The 14711-nt window shown below is 42.1% G+C and overlaps 1 protein-coding gene across 3 annotated transcripts in view; it reads left to right on the top strand.

Moving 5' to 3' along the window:
- tango6 (transport and golgi organization 6 homolog (Drosophila)) overlaps positions 1–14711 on the top strand; it is an 86804-nt gene that overhangs the window by 39348 nt on the left and 32745 nt on the right. For all 3 annotated transcript variants that reach the window (XM_060923796.1, XM_060923798.1, XM_060923797.1), the window contains 6 exons: positions 226–338; positions 417–593; positions 685–811; positions 1722–1916; positions 6320–6454; positions 13697–14365. In XM_060923796.1, the coding sequence (XP_060779779.1) occupies positions 226–338; positions 417–593; positions 685–811; positions 1722–1916; positions 6320–6454; positions 13697–14365 (1416 nt within the window). The remainder of the gene's footprint in view (positions 1–225; positions 339–416; positions 594–684; positions 812–1721; positions 1917–6319; positions 6455–13696; positions 14366–14711) is intronic.

Here is a 14711-nt window from a genome sequence, read left to right as displayed (position 1 = left end):
GCGCGGTTTTCTGTAATCACCTCCATATTTATACTAATTTGTCTGAATTGGTTATCTGGATTTTTATTTTTGGATTTGCCTTCAGTGGCTTTAGTTTTCATCCTACCCGAGTGCTTTATTTCTTCATAGTACAGGCTTATCTGGTGTTGCAACTGTAAAATAGACACTTTTGTAAATCTATAAATTCATGTTTTTTTTTTTAAATAATATTTTCCCCTCTAACAGATCTGTGTCGTGGGTAACAGCCCATCAGGAATGCTGCTGAGTGCTCTGGGGGAAGTAATTCCCACAATCGTCAGTCTGTTTTGTTACACCAAACAAAATGTCTCTCACCTGCGGTCAGTAAAAGCCTGAGTTATGGTAATATTAAAATATTTGGTAAACCTCAGTGCCCTAATGTTGATTCTGTTCCGCAGCATCCCCTGTCAGGAGATCTTGCAGTGGTACCTGTGTCATGTGGAGCCATCATCAGCACTTTTACTGCTCAAACACCTATGTGTCGTGCAGGCGGGTGGAGGTGGAGTTGCACCTGGCTACCATTTCTCACCTGGCAGTGAAGGAGGCGTCAGGCTCGTCCGTAAAGATCCAGTCAGGTGACAGAGATGCAGCATTATGATGTGGCGATATGTCACTGAAGTAGATTTTCCAAGATATCTAATTATTTGGTCTGTCTTATGTAAACAGTGATGAAGATGACGCTCTGTATGAGAGAGTGTCTGGGGATCAGTGGAAAGTGGAGTGTGTTGTGCAGCTCTTGGCTGAGATGAAGGAAATCGACGTGCCTGGAGAATTATTTCTCTCGCTTCTGCAGGTATGTTTTGAAAGGCGTGTTATAACAGTGGTTTAAATCAAGTTTCATATTTGTTTTCCTCAATATTTTACAAACTACACTTTTTTTTTCTTTTTAAAAAAAAATTAAGTAGTAAATACTGTCCCTGAGCATAAATGTGCATGTGATCAATGCAGCGAGGTCATAATGTTTGGTAATAATTTTCACAGAATTAGAATTATGATTTAATACATTATTCCAAGGACGGCACAGTGGTGTAGTGGTTAGCGCTGTCGCCTCACAGCAAGAGGGTCCGGGTTCGAGCCCCGTGGCCGGTGAGGGCCTTTCTGTGTGGAGTTTGCATGTTCTCCCCGTGTCCACGTGGGTTTCCTCCGGGTGCTCCGGTTTCCCCCACAGTCCAAAGACATGCAGGTTAGGCTAACTGGTGACTCTAAATTGACCGTAGGTGTGAATGTGAGTGTGAATGGTTGTCTGTGTGTATGTGTCAGCCCTGTGATGACCTGGCGACTTGTCCAGGGTGTACCCTGCCTTTCGCCTGTAGTCAGCTGGGGTAGGCTCCAGCTTGCCTGCGACCCTGTAGAACAGGATAAAGCGGCTAGAGATAATGAGATGAGACGTTATTCCATATGGTTTCATTAATGGTTCTTATCAGAAATGCACTGTAGTTTTTGTATTGTTTTTATGTTTGTATGTTATAGGAAATCATGACTAGTGGCTAGATAATATTAATGCAACCTACCAATTCAGAATGTTTAATGTAAGAATTATTCAGAATTATTTTTAGCAGTTGTTATAGAAATATTGGGGGCAAACACACACACCCCTGAAATAGGACTGGTCTCTTATCCTGTAGGTACTCTGTTACTCTTTGAATTAGAAGACAGAAATAGTGCAAGAGTAAACAAGGTAGCAATTTTTTTTCTTCTTGTAGGATCTGACAGACTTGGCAGTAGAGCAGCAGGAGCCCGAGAAGGAAGTAGACACATCTTCCATGACGTTGCTGGAACTGGAGAAACACCTCACAGGGTGTGTGAGCAGCTATGGTCAGAGGCTGGCTCTCCTACAGACTCTGGCTGTTATGTGTGAGATTCTGCCACACACACAGCTACTGCGTAAGGCCACCCAGGTGTGTGATTGGTTGTCTGGTTTATGCTTCAGAGTTAGATGAGGCATTTTAAGCCATATTGAGCTTCATGGTATAATTCTGAAGAGACCACAAGTGCCCAAACTAGATCAGAAGTCTATACTTAACATTTGATAACTCCTCACCTAATTTGGTGTTAGCAGCTTTGCTTGGTCTGTGTTTGTTGGCCAGTTAAGCTTCTTTTTTGTAGAGCTCTCATCTGTCTTTGTCTAACTGTGTATATGTTTGTGCCCTGGTTCTACCGGGAGTCTTGATTTAAGATTTAGGGCATATGACGCATTTCAGTCTTAAAAATAGCACACTGAATTTATTGGCCTTTGGCAATATCCCTTCTATTTTTCCTGAAATAAAGTGTTTTGTGCACTCTGTGGCTGCCAAGAGCCATACAACCACCCAGATAATTTTCATCTTGTTAGAAGATTGTGTGTAGTAAAGGTGCTGAGTGGAAAATTTTGTAAGAATTTTAGTTAAAACATTCAAAAAATTGACTAAAATGATCAGCAGAATGTGAAGAAATAAGTTTTGACGTTGTGTCAAAGACATCTGTGTATCGTGTTGCAGAAATCGCTACTGAAGTTAGCATGCTAACCAGCCTGCCCTGAGACAAGACACACCACCTGTTTTGTAATACCACTTTGTACCTCAAGAGGCAATAGTGAGTCACTGTCACAAAAATTGTACCCTGTGTCCAATATGAAAGGAGAATAAGAATGCCCGTGACGTCACTGTATGTGGATGTCACTGCCGGGGACTTTTTTTTTTTTTTAAAGATATTTTTTGGGCTTTTTTCACCTTTTATTATTGGATAGGACAGTGTAGAGACAGGAAATGAGCGGGAGAGAGAGACGGGGAGGGATCGGGAAATGACCTCGGGCCGGAATTGAACCCGGGTCCCCGGATTTATGGTATGGCGCCTTATCCACCTGAGCCTATATTTTTACAGACTGCTGAAAATGAAGGAAAAGATAAGCAAATGAATCGCTGCGATTCACAAAAACATCTGGAATCCAGCTACTGAAATGTGGATTTGCAGTTATTGTTTGTGTCACTGTGTTGTATTTTTTGGGAAGGGAAAGAAAAGGGACCCTACAGAGAGAAACTGAATTGCAATGTCAAAAGCAATGGTATTTGGACAAATTAAGCAAGATGAACAACAACCAAAGACTGGATTACAGACCCTCTACTCACCTACCCGGAGATTGTAAATTATCTTGTTTTTGGATTGAGTGCATACACTTTGCATGACGTTAAAAGTTACAAATCCCTAGAAGCTCATGAACAGTTTTGCAGTGGCTGGGTGAAAGATCTGCTAATGCCAATTCACAAGCCAGCAAACTGCGAGGCCACAGTGTCATACAGGCAAAGGTATGGTGGTGGTCCTATTTTTGGCCCAATTATTAAATCAAACAAAATATAAACTTTCAGCTATATGATTATTATTCTCCGGCATATAATGTGGGGGGATATAGCGATCGCTCTGCCTGTCCGTCTGGAAATGTTTTAGTTTCCGGAGCATAACTCAAAAACTATTAGGAAATTTTTTTCACGAAACCTGACAGTTAAGTGACTAGAGGAGTTGTGCCTTTTGACATTTTGGGATTTCTAGGATTTTTTTTTTCCATATTTCCATGGCACCCAATTCAACTTAGGAAAATTTGGAGTGGGGGCTGGGGGGGATGCATCATCTCCTGATGACTCTTGTTTTATTGAGTCATAGGCAGTAGGTTTGATCAGTCGCATTATTTTTAAAAAATAGTTTAAATACATGTCATGTCGTGAGCTGTGGTGGTCTTGTGCACTACTGGTGCGTGAGTTCCTGTGGCTGTTCTCTTGCTAAAAATTGAGCTAAGCAAGCTATAACATAAACTATAGGCTGATCCCACATGTAAAGTTTATAGGACAGCGGTGTTATCTTGACCAGCTCTCAATGTTTCAGCAGTTTGGCTGAATTTTGCATAATGTTGCCCTGCTTTTAGTTAGTAGATTTTAATAATTGATGACTGTAAAGTTAGATTGTATGAACCCAGTAATGGATTGACTGACTAAAAATAGCTTTACATTATATTCAGTGAGTGATAATTCTATCAGAGTGGTAGTGGTGCTTTTGCGGAGAAGGGGGAGGAGGGACTGATTTCCGTTAGTACACTTCCATGTACTACACTGTGCACACAATGTACTTACAGTGGGGCAAAAAAGTATTTAGTCAGCCACCAATTGTGCAAGTTCTCCCACTTAAAAAGATGAGAGAGGCCTGTAATTTTCATCATAGGTATACCTTAACTATGAGAGACAAAATGGGGGGAAAGAATCCAGGAAATCACACTGTAGGATTTTTAATGAATTAATTGGTAAATTCCTCGGTAAAATAAGTATTTGGTGACCTACAAACAAGCAAGATTTCTGGCTCTCACAGACCTGTAACAACTTCTTTAAGAGGCTCCTCTGTCCTCCACTCGTTACCTGTATTAATGGCACCTGTTTGAACTCGTTATCAGTATAAAAGACACCTGTCCACAACCTCAAACAGTCACACTCCAAACTCCACTATGGCCAAGACCAAAGAGCTGTCAAAGGACACCAGAAACAAAATTGTAGACCTGCACCAGGCTGGGAAGACTGAATCTGCAATAGGTAAGCAGCTTGGTGTGAAGAAATCAACTGTGGGAGCAATTATTAGAAAATGGAAGACATACAAGACTCCCTCGATCTGAGGCTCCACGCAAGATCTCACCCCGTGGGGTCAAAATGATCGCAAGAATGGTGAGCAAAAATCCCAGAACCACACGGGGGGACCTAGTGAATGACCTGCAGAGAGCTGGGACCAAAGTACCGAAGGCTACCATCAGTAACACACTACGCCGCCAGGGACTCAAATCCTGCAGTGCCGGATGTGTCCCCCTGCTTAAGCCAGTACATGTCCAGGCCCGTCTGAAGTTTGCTAGAGAGCATTTGGATGATCCAGAAGAGGATTGGGAGAATGTCATATGGTCAGATGAAACCAAAATAGAACTTTTTGGTAAAAACTCAACTTGTCGTGTTTGGAGGAGAAAGAATGCTGAGTTGCATCCAAAGAACACCATACCTACTGTGAAGCATGGGGGTGGAAACATCATGCTCTGGGGCTGTTTTTCTGCAAAGGGACCAGGACGACTGATCCGTGTAAAGGAAAGAATGAATGGGGCCATGTATCGTGAGATTTTGAGTGAAAACCTCCTTCCATCAGCAAGGGCATTGAAGATGAAACGTGGCTGGGTCTTTCAGCATGACAATGATCCCAAACACACCGCCCGGGCAACGAAGGAGTGGCTTCGTAAGAAGCATTTCAAGGTCCTGGAGTGGCCTAGCCAGTCTCCAGATCGCAACCCCATAGAAAATCTTTGGAGGGAGTTGAAAGTCCATGTTGCCCAGCGACAGCCCCAAAACATCACTGCTCTAGAGGAGATCTGCATGGAGGAATGGGCCAAAATACCAGCAACAGTGTGTGAAAACCTTGTGAAGACTTACAGAAAACGTTTGACCTCTGTCATTGCCAACAAAGGGTATATAACAAAGTATTGAGATGAACTTTTGTTATTGACCAAATACTTATTTTCCACCATAATTTGCAAATAAATTCTTTAAAAATCAATGTGATTTTTCTGGATTTTTTTTTCTCATTTTGTCATAGTTGAGGTATACCTATGATGAAAATTACAGGCGCCTCTCATCTTTTTAAGTGGGAGAACTTGCACAATTGGTGACTGACTAAATACTTTTTTGCCCCACTGTACTTGTGTAGTGCGTGAATTTCGACAGCGTAGTGTTGTCTCAGATCAAACCTGGCAACTTGTGCACCGACCGGAAATAATGATCACAACATTTGACCGCGATTGTCGTATAACCTGCCCAAAAATATCTGCCCGCTTTTTTTTCCCTCACGTATTAAAATGAAAACGTTTTGAATTTTCCTTGCTTGTGTGCATTTCATGCAACATGGAAATTATGTCAGCATCCATGACATGTCCTGCTCTGCCTGGCTGAAAATAGGTTGATGGTCCCTCCTCTTCCGTTACAGAGCCAAGATGGCAACCATTGAGGGTGAGAAGTGTGCAGTGTTGCACACTCAACATTTTGACTATTTTGAGTGCACTGTCCAGGTACTCGTAGTGCACTGCATGTTGCCAAACTTGTCAGAGTGAATGAAATTTTGCATTCAAAATAGCAAGTGTAAGTATGGAAGTATGTGCATTGAGACACACCGCTTGTTTCTTACAGTATCAACTTTCTGTTGATATACTACCCCTTATTTCTTTGGAAGATGAATTCCCCAGGTGTCCAATTCTTACACATTTCCCTTTTAATGTTAAAGACACTTTCTCATTCTGTCTCTTATTCTTTCTGTCTAGGTGGTGAGCTTCATAGAGGCCATGCTACAGAGAGCATGTGTGGGTCTAGAACATGGTTCAGAGAGCCCAGTTGAAAGTCAGACTCTAAGTATGGGAATGGGGCTAGTGGCCACTCTGCTGTCTGGAGCTGTACAGGTATAGTACCTTCACCTTCATGCTGTATTTGGTCTACTTGAATCAAGCTCTGGTGTGTTTACCAACTCAGTGCAGTGTTTTTAGGCTGGAACACACTAGTCATATTCATGGGTGGATCAAAACAACCATCCATCCACCCTGTGGGAGAGAGATGATCTCTGTAATGCAGTTTTGTTTCAGTGAGAACAAAATGTAACCCTAAATTATTTCTGCTGGAGAAAGTCAACTAAAGAGGCTATGAGTTAGAGGCAGAGCTGTAAAGCTGAAGCTGTGTTATGGCTGCCTGTGCAGAAGAAAACAAAATAGAAATGTTGCTTTGAGTGCATGAAAATGCATTTCCTATCCTTCGTAGTTGGAGTTTGGAGGGGGATCGGGCCAGAGCTAAAGTTGCTTTATTTCATGTTATAATTCAATTAAATGTTGTCTGATTTTCAGTGTAAGCAGTTCATAGTGCAATTTGATTATTTGCCTTAATAATAAATGCTTGGATACAATTTTACTTTTACAACCCTGATTCCAAAAAAGTTGGGACACTGTGTAAAACAGAATGTGAAGATTTTCAAATCATGGAAGCCCCATCTTTCATTGAAAATAGTACAAATACAACATATAAAATGCTGAGAAATTTTATTGTTTTATGAAAAACACATGTTCATTTTGAATTTGATGTCAGCAACACATTTCAGAAAAGTTGGGACGGGGCAGCAAAAGACTGAAAAGGTTGTGTAATGCAAAAAGAAACTAATTTGGTTAATTGGCAACAGGTCAGTAACACGATTGGGTATAAAAAGAGCATCCCGGAGAGGCTGAGTCTCTCAGAAGTAAAGATGGGGAGGGGTTCAGCGCTCTGTGAAAGACTGCATGGGCAAAGAGTGCAACAATTTAAGAATAACATTCCTCAATGTAAAATTGCAAAGAATTTGGGGATCACATCATCTGTGGTACATAATATCATTAAAAGATTCAGAGAATCTGGAGAAATCTCTGTATGCAAGAGACAAGGCTGAAAACTGACACTGGATGCCTGTGATCTTCAGGCCCTCAGGCAACACTGCATTAAAAGCAGACGTGTCTGTAGTGGAAATGACTGTATGGGCTCAGGAACACTTCAGAAAACAATTGTCTGTGAAAACAATTCATTACTGCATCCACAAATGGAAGTTAAAACCATATATAACCAATATCCAGAAACACTGCCACCTTCTCTGAGCCCGAGCTCTTTTATGATGGACTGAGGCGAAATGGAAAATTATCCAGGGGTCTGATGAATCAAAAGTAGAAATTATTTTTAGAAATCATGGACACCACGTCCTCCAGGCTAAAGAAGAGAGGGACCCTCTGCTTTGTTATCAGGGCACAGTTCAAAAGCCAGCATCTGCGATGGTGTGAGGGTGCATTAGTGCACATGACATGGGTAGCTTGTACATCTGTCTCAGAGCAATGTGCTGCCATCCAGACAAAATCTTTTTCAAGGAAGGCCTTCCTTCTTTCAGCAAGATAATGCCAAACCGCTTTCTGCACATATTAAAACTACGCGACTCTGTAGTAAAAGAGTCTGGGTGCTAAACTGGCCTGCCTGCAGTCCAGCCCTGTCTCCCATTTAAAACATTTAGCACAAAATACGACATAGGAGACCCTGAACTGTTGAGCAACTGAAATTGTATGTCAGGCAAGAATGGGACAACATTTCTCTTTCAAAACTACAGCAATTGGTCTCCTCAGTTCCCAAATGTTTACTTAGTGTTGTTAAAAGTAGAGGTGATGCAGCAAAGTGGTAAACGTGCCCCTGTCCCAACTTTTTTTTCCAACATGTTGCTGACATCGAATTCAAAATGACCATATATTTTTCAAAAATTTCTCAGTTTCAACATTTGGGATGTTGTCTTTGTACTGTTTTCAATGAAATATAGGGTTTCCATGATTTGCAAATCATCACATTCTGTTCTTATTTCTGTTTACACAGCATCCCAACTTTTTTGGAACTGGGGTTGTAGAAGTGCACTAGGGTTTGGACAATGGATGATGCACTTTATTTCAGGATGTCATCGATGGCTGACAGTAATCATGATATTGAGCCCAGCATCATGAGTTCCATTTTACATGACTTCCCCAACCTCCGGTTTTAAACAGTATTTAGAAGTAAATGGGCACATAACTAAGGAAAAAGGAGCTTTTATTTGAATCGTCACAGAAAATACATAAAGGTGCTACCATGTTCATACTTGAACCACCTTCTACTTCCTTGTCTTCCTTTTGGTGCCCAGCACCAATGTCCTATTCACCTCAGTTCACTTACTGTCTTTGCACCATTATTTTCTGCTCGAGCAGACAAATTGGAGCCCACAAACATAATTTCACATTCCTTCCCTCTTGCGTTCATACAGTCCAGAGAGTTGAGGGCAGAGAAAGGTAGGCTTACCAGAAAAATCTGGAAACTACTAAAATTAATTTGCCTGTTTACCAAAATGTGCTTTACTGATTGGGTCAAATCAAAGCTTCACCTTTCTGTTAGCTTTCTAAAGGGATTGGTGTAAAGAAGGGGTTGAGATCAAGTATCATATACCTGGGGGCGTCGTGGCTCAGGTGGATAAGGCGCCATACCATAAATCCGGGGACCCGGGATTGATTCCGACCCGAGGTCATTTCCCGATCCCTCCCCGTCTCTCTCTCTCCTGCTCATTTCCTGTCTCTACACTGTCCTATCCAAATAAAAAGGTGAAAAAAAGCCCAAAAAATATCTATCAAAAAAAAAGTATCATATACCTATAATTGTTTGGTTTTACAGTGGGGTTTCATTCCTGTTGGCAACACTGGACCAAAGAGAACTAGGTAGAACTAGCTACAGTCAAGCCGGAAAGTCTGCACACCCCTTTCACCTTCCCCACGTTTTATTACATTACAGACTTATTCTACAATATATTGAGTTCATTTTTTGTCACAAAATTCTACATAAAATAGCCCATAATGACAAAATGAAAGCAGGTTTCTAGAAAATATGCAATTTTATTTTACTGACAAAAATGGGTTATTTAAGGGTTACATATCTGTACATGGGTGGCACGGTGGTGTAGTGGTTAGCGCTGTTGCCTCACAGCAAGAAGGTCCAGGTTCGAGCCCCGTGGCCGGCGAGGGCCTTTCTGTGCAGAGTTTGCATGTTCTCCCCATGTCCGCGTGGGTTTCCTCCAGGTGCTCCGGTTTCCCCCACAGTCCAAAGACATGCAGCTTAGGTTAACTGGTGACTCTAAATTGACCGTAGGTGTGAATGTGAGTGTGAATGGGTGTCTGTGTCAGCCCTGTGATGACCTGGCAACTTGTCCAGGGTGTACCCCGCCTTTCGCCCGTAGTCAGCTGGGATGGGCTCCAGCTTGCCTGCGACCCTGTAGAACAGGATAAAGCGGCTAGAGATAATGAGATGAGATGAGATATCTGTACACACCCTTAGCCTAATACTTGGTTAGTGCACCTTTGGCAGCAATTACAGCTTCAAGGTGTCTTGGGAAAGAAGCTACGAACTTGGCACACTTGTTTCTGGACATTTTTGCCCATTCCTCTTGGCATATCCTTGCAAGCTCTGTCAGGTTGGATGGGGAGCATCGGTACACAGGTATTTTCAGCTCCTTCCACAGATGTTCAATTAGATTCAGGTCTGGGCTCTGGCCTGGCCACTCAAGGACATTCACACATTTTCTCTCAAGCCACTCCTTTTGTTCTCTTGGCTGTGTGCTTCAGGTCGTTGTCATGTTGGAAGGTAAACCTTCGCCCTAGTCTGAGGTCCAGAGCGCTCTGGAGCAGGTTTTCTTCAAGGATCTTGGTGTACTTGGCTGCATTCATCTTTCCCTCTATCAGGACTAGTCACCCCATTCCCACTGCTGAAAAACATCCCCACATCATGATGCTGCCACTGCCATGCTTCACTGTAGAGATGGCATTAGCCAGGTGATGAGCGGTGCCTGGTTTCCTCCAGACGTGACGCTTGGTATTCAGGCCAAAAAGTTCAATTTTGGTTTCATCAGACCAGAGAATCTTGTTTCTCATGGTATGAGAGTCCTCTAGGTGCCTTTTGGCAAACTCCAAGCGGGCTGTCATGTGCCTTTTACTAAGGAGTAGCTTCCGTCTGGCCACTTTACCATAAAGGCCTGATTTATTGGAGTACTGCCTGGATGGTTGATCTTCTGAAAGGTTCTCTCATCTCCACAAGGATACTCTGGAGCTCTGTCAGAGTGACCCTTGGGTTCCTGCTCACCTCTCTGGCCAAGGCCCGTCTTCCCTGATCACTCAGTTTTGGCCGGGCGGCCAGGTCTAGGAAGATTCTTGGTGGTTCCAAACTTCTTCCATTTATGAATAATGGTGGCCACTGTGCTCTTTGGGACCTGCAAAGCTGTAGCAATTTTTCTGTACCCTTCTCCAGATCTATGCCTTGACACAACCCTGTTTCTGAGGTCTGCAGATAATTCTTTTGACCCCATGGCTTGGAGTTTGCTCTGACATGCACTGTCAACTGTGGGACCTTTATATAGGCAGGTGTTGGCAATCCTCAATCATGTCCAATCAATTGAATTTACCACAGGTGAACTCCAATTAAGTTGTAGAAACCTCTCAAGCAGTATCAATGGAAACAAAATGCACCTCAGCTCACTTTTGGGTGTCATGTCAAAGGGTGTGCACACTTGTGTACATATGAGGGTAAGTCAAAAAGTTCTAAGACAGCTGTTATGAATTCAAAAGACTTCAAAAAAGGAATACAAAGAATTATCCAATGGAATCATTGCTTGCAGAAGTGTTCAGACTTAAATGGAGGATATGTAGAGAAATACAGTGGTGCTTGAAAGTTTGTGAACCCTTTAGAATTTTCTATATTTCTGCATAAATATGACTTAAATTATCATCAGATTTTCACACAAGTCCTAAAAGTAGATAAAGAGAACCCAGTTAAACAAATGAAACAAAAATATTATACTTGGTCATTTATTTATTGAGGAAAATGATCCAATATTACATATCTGTGAGTGGCAAAAGTATGTGAACCTTTGCTTTCAGTATCTGGTGTGACCCTCTTGTGTAGCAATAACTGCAACTAAACATTTCCGGTAACTGTTGATCAGTCCTGCACACCGGCTTGGAGGAATTTTAGCCTGTTCCTCCATAAAGAACAGCTTCAACTCTGGGATGTTGGTGGGTTTCCTCACATGAACTGCTCGCTTCAGGTCCTTCCACAACATTTCCATTGGATTAAGGTCAGAACTTTGACTTGGCCATTCCAAAACATTTCAGTTTATTCCTCTGTAACCATTCTTTGGTAGAACAACTTGTGTGCTTAGGGTCGTTGTCTTGGTGCATGACCCACCTTCTCTTGAGATTCAGTTCATGGACAAATGTCCTGACATTTTAGAATTTGCTGGTATAATTCTGATTCATTGTTCCATCAATGATGGCAAGCCATCCTGGCCCAGATGCAGCAAAACAGGCCCAAACCATGATACTACCACCACCATGTTTCACAGATGGGATAAGGTTCTTATGCTGGGATGCAGTGTTTTCCTTTCTCCAAACATAATGCCTCTCATTTAAACCAAAAAGTTCTATTTTGGTCTCGTCCGTCCACAAAACATTTTTCCAATAGCCTTCTGGCTTGTCCACGTGATATTTAGCAAACTGCAGACGAGCAGCAATGTTCTTTTTGGAGAGCAGTGGCTTTCTCCTTGCAACCCTGCCATGCACACCATTGTTGTTCAGTGTTGTCCTGATGGTGGACTCATGAACACTAACATTAGCCAATGTGAAAGAGGCCTTCAGTTGCTTAGAAGTTACCGTGGGGTCCTTTGTGACCTCGCCGACTATTACACGCCTTGCTCTTGGAGTGATCTTTGTTGGTTGACCACTCCTGGGGAGGGTAACAATGGTCTTGAATTTCCTCCATTTGTACACAGTCTGTCTGGCTGTGGATTGGTGGAATCCAAACTCTTTGGAGATGGTTTTGTAACCTTTTCCAGCCTGATGAGCATCAACAACGCTTTTTCTGAGGTCCTCAGAAATCTCCTTTGTTCGTGCCATGATACATTTCCACAAACATGTGTTGTGAAGATCAGATTTTGATAGATCCCTGTTCTTTAAATAAAACAGGGTGCCCACTCACACCTGATTGTCATCCCATTGATTGAAAACACTTGACTCTGATTTCACCTTCAAATTAACTGCTAATCCTAGAGGTTCACATACTTTTGCCACTCACAGATATGTAATATTGGATCATTTTCCTCAATAAATAAATGACCAAGTATAATATTTTTGTCTCGTTTGTTTAACTGGGTTCTCTTTATCTACTTTTAGGACTTGTGTGAAAATCTGATGATGTTTTAGGTCATATTTATGCAGAAATATAGAAAATTCTCAAGGGTTCACAAACTCTCAAGCACCACTGTAGCTTTATTTTCATAAATAAAGATTTTTTTTCATTTGTCTTAGAACTTTTTGAGTTACCTTCGTATGATATTTTACATTTTGATTTTTAATAAATTAGCACAAATGTCTAAAAACCTGCTTTCACTTTGTTGTTATGGGCTATTTTGTGTAGAATTTTGTGATAAAAAATGAACTCAATCTATTGTAGAATAAGTCTGTAACATAAAATGTGGAAAAGGTAAAAGGGGTGTGCAGACTTTCCGGCTTGAATGTATATTTTTGTCATGTTTCTCACTTTTAAATTAAATTATTTTGTTAGTATGCCTCGAGTGCATGTTTTTATAGATTATTTAAATGTGTGCAGTGTGCTCCCGAGTGGTGCAGAAGAAAAGCTTTCATCCAGTTTAGATCTAGAACTAGTTCACTAGCTCAAATTCCAATGATGCCATATCTGTAACCGGGAGCCCAAGAGAGCAAAAACTTGCCTGTGCTGAGGTGTGGCATACTCTCTCACCCCTGTCAATTACAGTGACACTAGCAAATCACAGGGGTCTATGAGCTCATGTATATGGTAGTGGGCGGATCGTGCTTTCCTCCAAGTATGTTATGCTGCCCCTTAATGTTGCATAAGCAGCAGTTCGAAAGGATGCAGTCAGCTGGCATCACAAGCCTCGGAGGAAGCATGTGACCACCTTCGCCCTTCCTGGTTGGAGCTGTCATGTGATAGAAAATACCTGTGTGGTGGGTGGGAATTGGCCACGTCTAAATTAGGAAGAACATTGGGGAAAATCCAAAAAAAAAAAAAAGTGTGCTGTGTGAAAACAATGAGTTGTTTCTTTTCAGCTGACTCCAGAGGACTACTCTTCCATGGCCAGGCTGCTGGCTCCTCTGGAGCAAATTTCACAGCAGCACCCAGAATCAGTGATCCAGGAGCTGGCATCAGATCTGCGGGCTACCATAGCCACACGAGGGGCTTATCACTCAGACTCTGTGACTAATGCTGCTCAATGCTACAGCCATAGTGGTTATGCTCAAACAAAGAATCGGGTGACAAGCCAAGACAAAGGAAATCCTATCAAACCTAGTGGAATCTCAGAGAGGCCAAAAGCTCATGATGGTCAGAACATTGAGATGATGCATGTCATTCCACAGCCATCTAAGGTTACATCTACCTGCTGTGCAGTCAGTGCACAGTCTGTTGCCTCTGTGCCTTCACATTCCCAAAATACAGCACATCTTGACACAGTTAGTAGTTCTACAGATGTGGGGGAACAGGCCCAGAGTATTCAGCATAGAGATGAAAGAAATGGAAAATCGTTTAGACCGAAGCCTGCTGACAGCACACCCACCTCTGCTTCCACTGCTCCCACTCAAGAGAACGTCTTCCATGAGTGGCTGCTGGAGGCCTGTGACCCTGATGTGCCCACCCGGGCCATGGCACTGCGAGCACTCAACAAGTGTGTAAAAGAGGGAACCAAGGAGGCAAAACAGGCCCACGACAAGCTTCTGATGGTGAGTCTGAGTTTTGAGAGAAAACAGATGTGTGTTTCCATGCGAGACTCAATGAATGCTTGTGTTAAAAGATCTATATGTGAATCACATATACTCTTTGAAAAAAGGAGTTCTTCAAGGGTTTTTGATTGGTAGACATTCTAGCTCTCAAAATGGGTTCTGCTTGGAACTTTTACTGAAAGGTAGAAGAACTGAATTCCTTCAGAGTGATTGATGGGTGGATTTTTGCAACAGTTGTAGAGTCTTGGATTCAGTCATTAATGTCATTATTAATACAGTTTTCTTCTCTTCGTTACTGTAGGTTTTGTGTAGTATAATAGACACTGGTTGTCTGGTTGGTCCTTTT

This window comes from Neoarius graeffei, chromosome 6, assembly GCF_027579695.1.
Source record: "Neoarius graeffei isolate fNeoGra1 chromosome 6, fNeoGra1.pri, whole genome shotgun sequence".
In the NCBI taxonomy this organism is placed as follows: Eukaryota; Metazoa; Chordata; class Actinopteri; order Siluriformes; family Ariidae; genus Neoarius; species Neoarius graeffei.
Note: the sequence above shows the minus strand (reverse complement) of the source record. Positions and strands in the feature narration are given on the sequence as shown.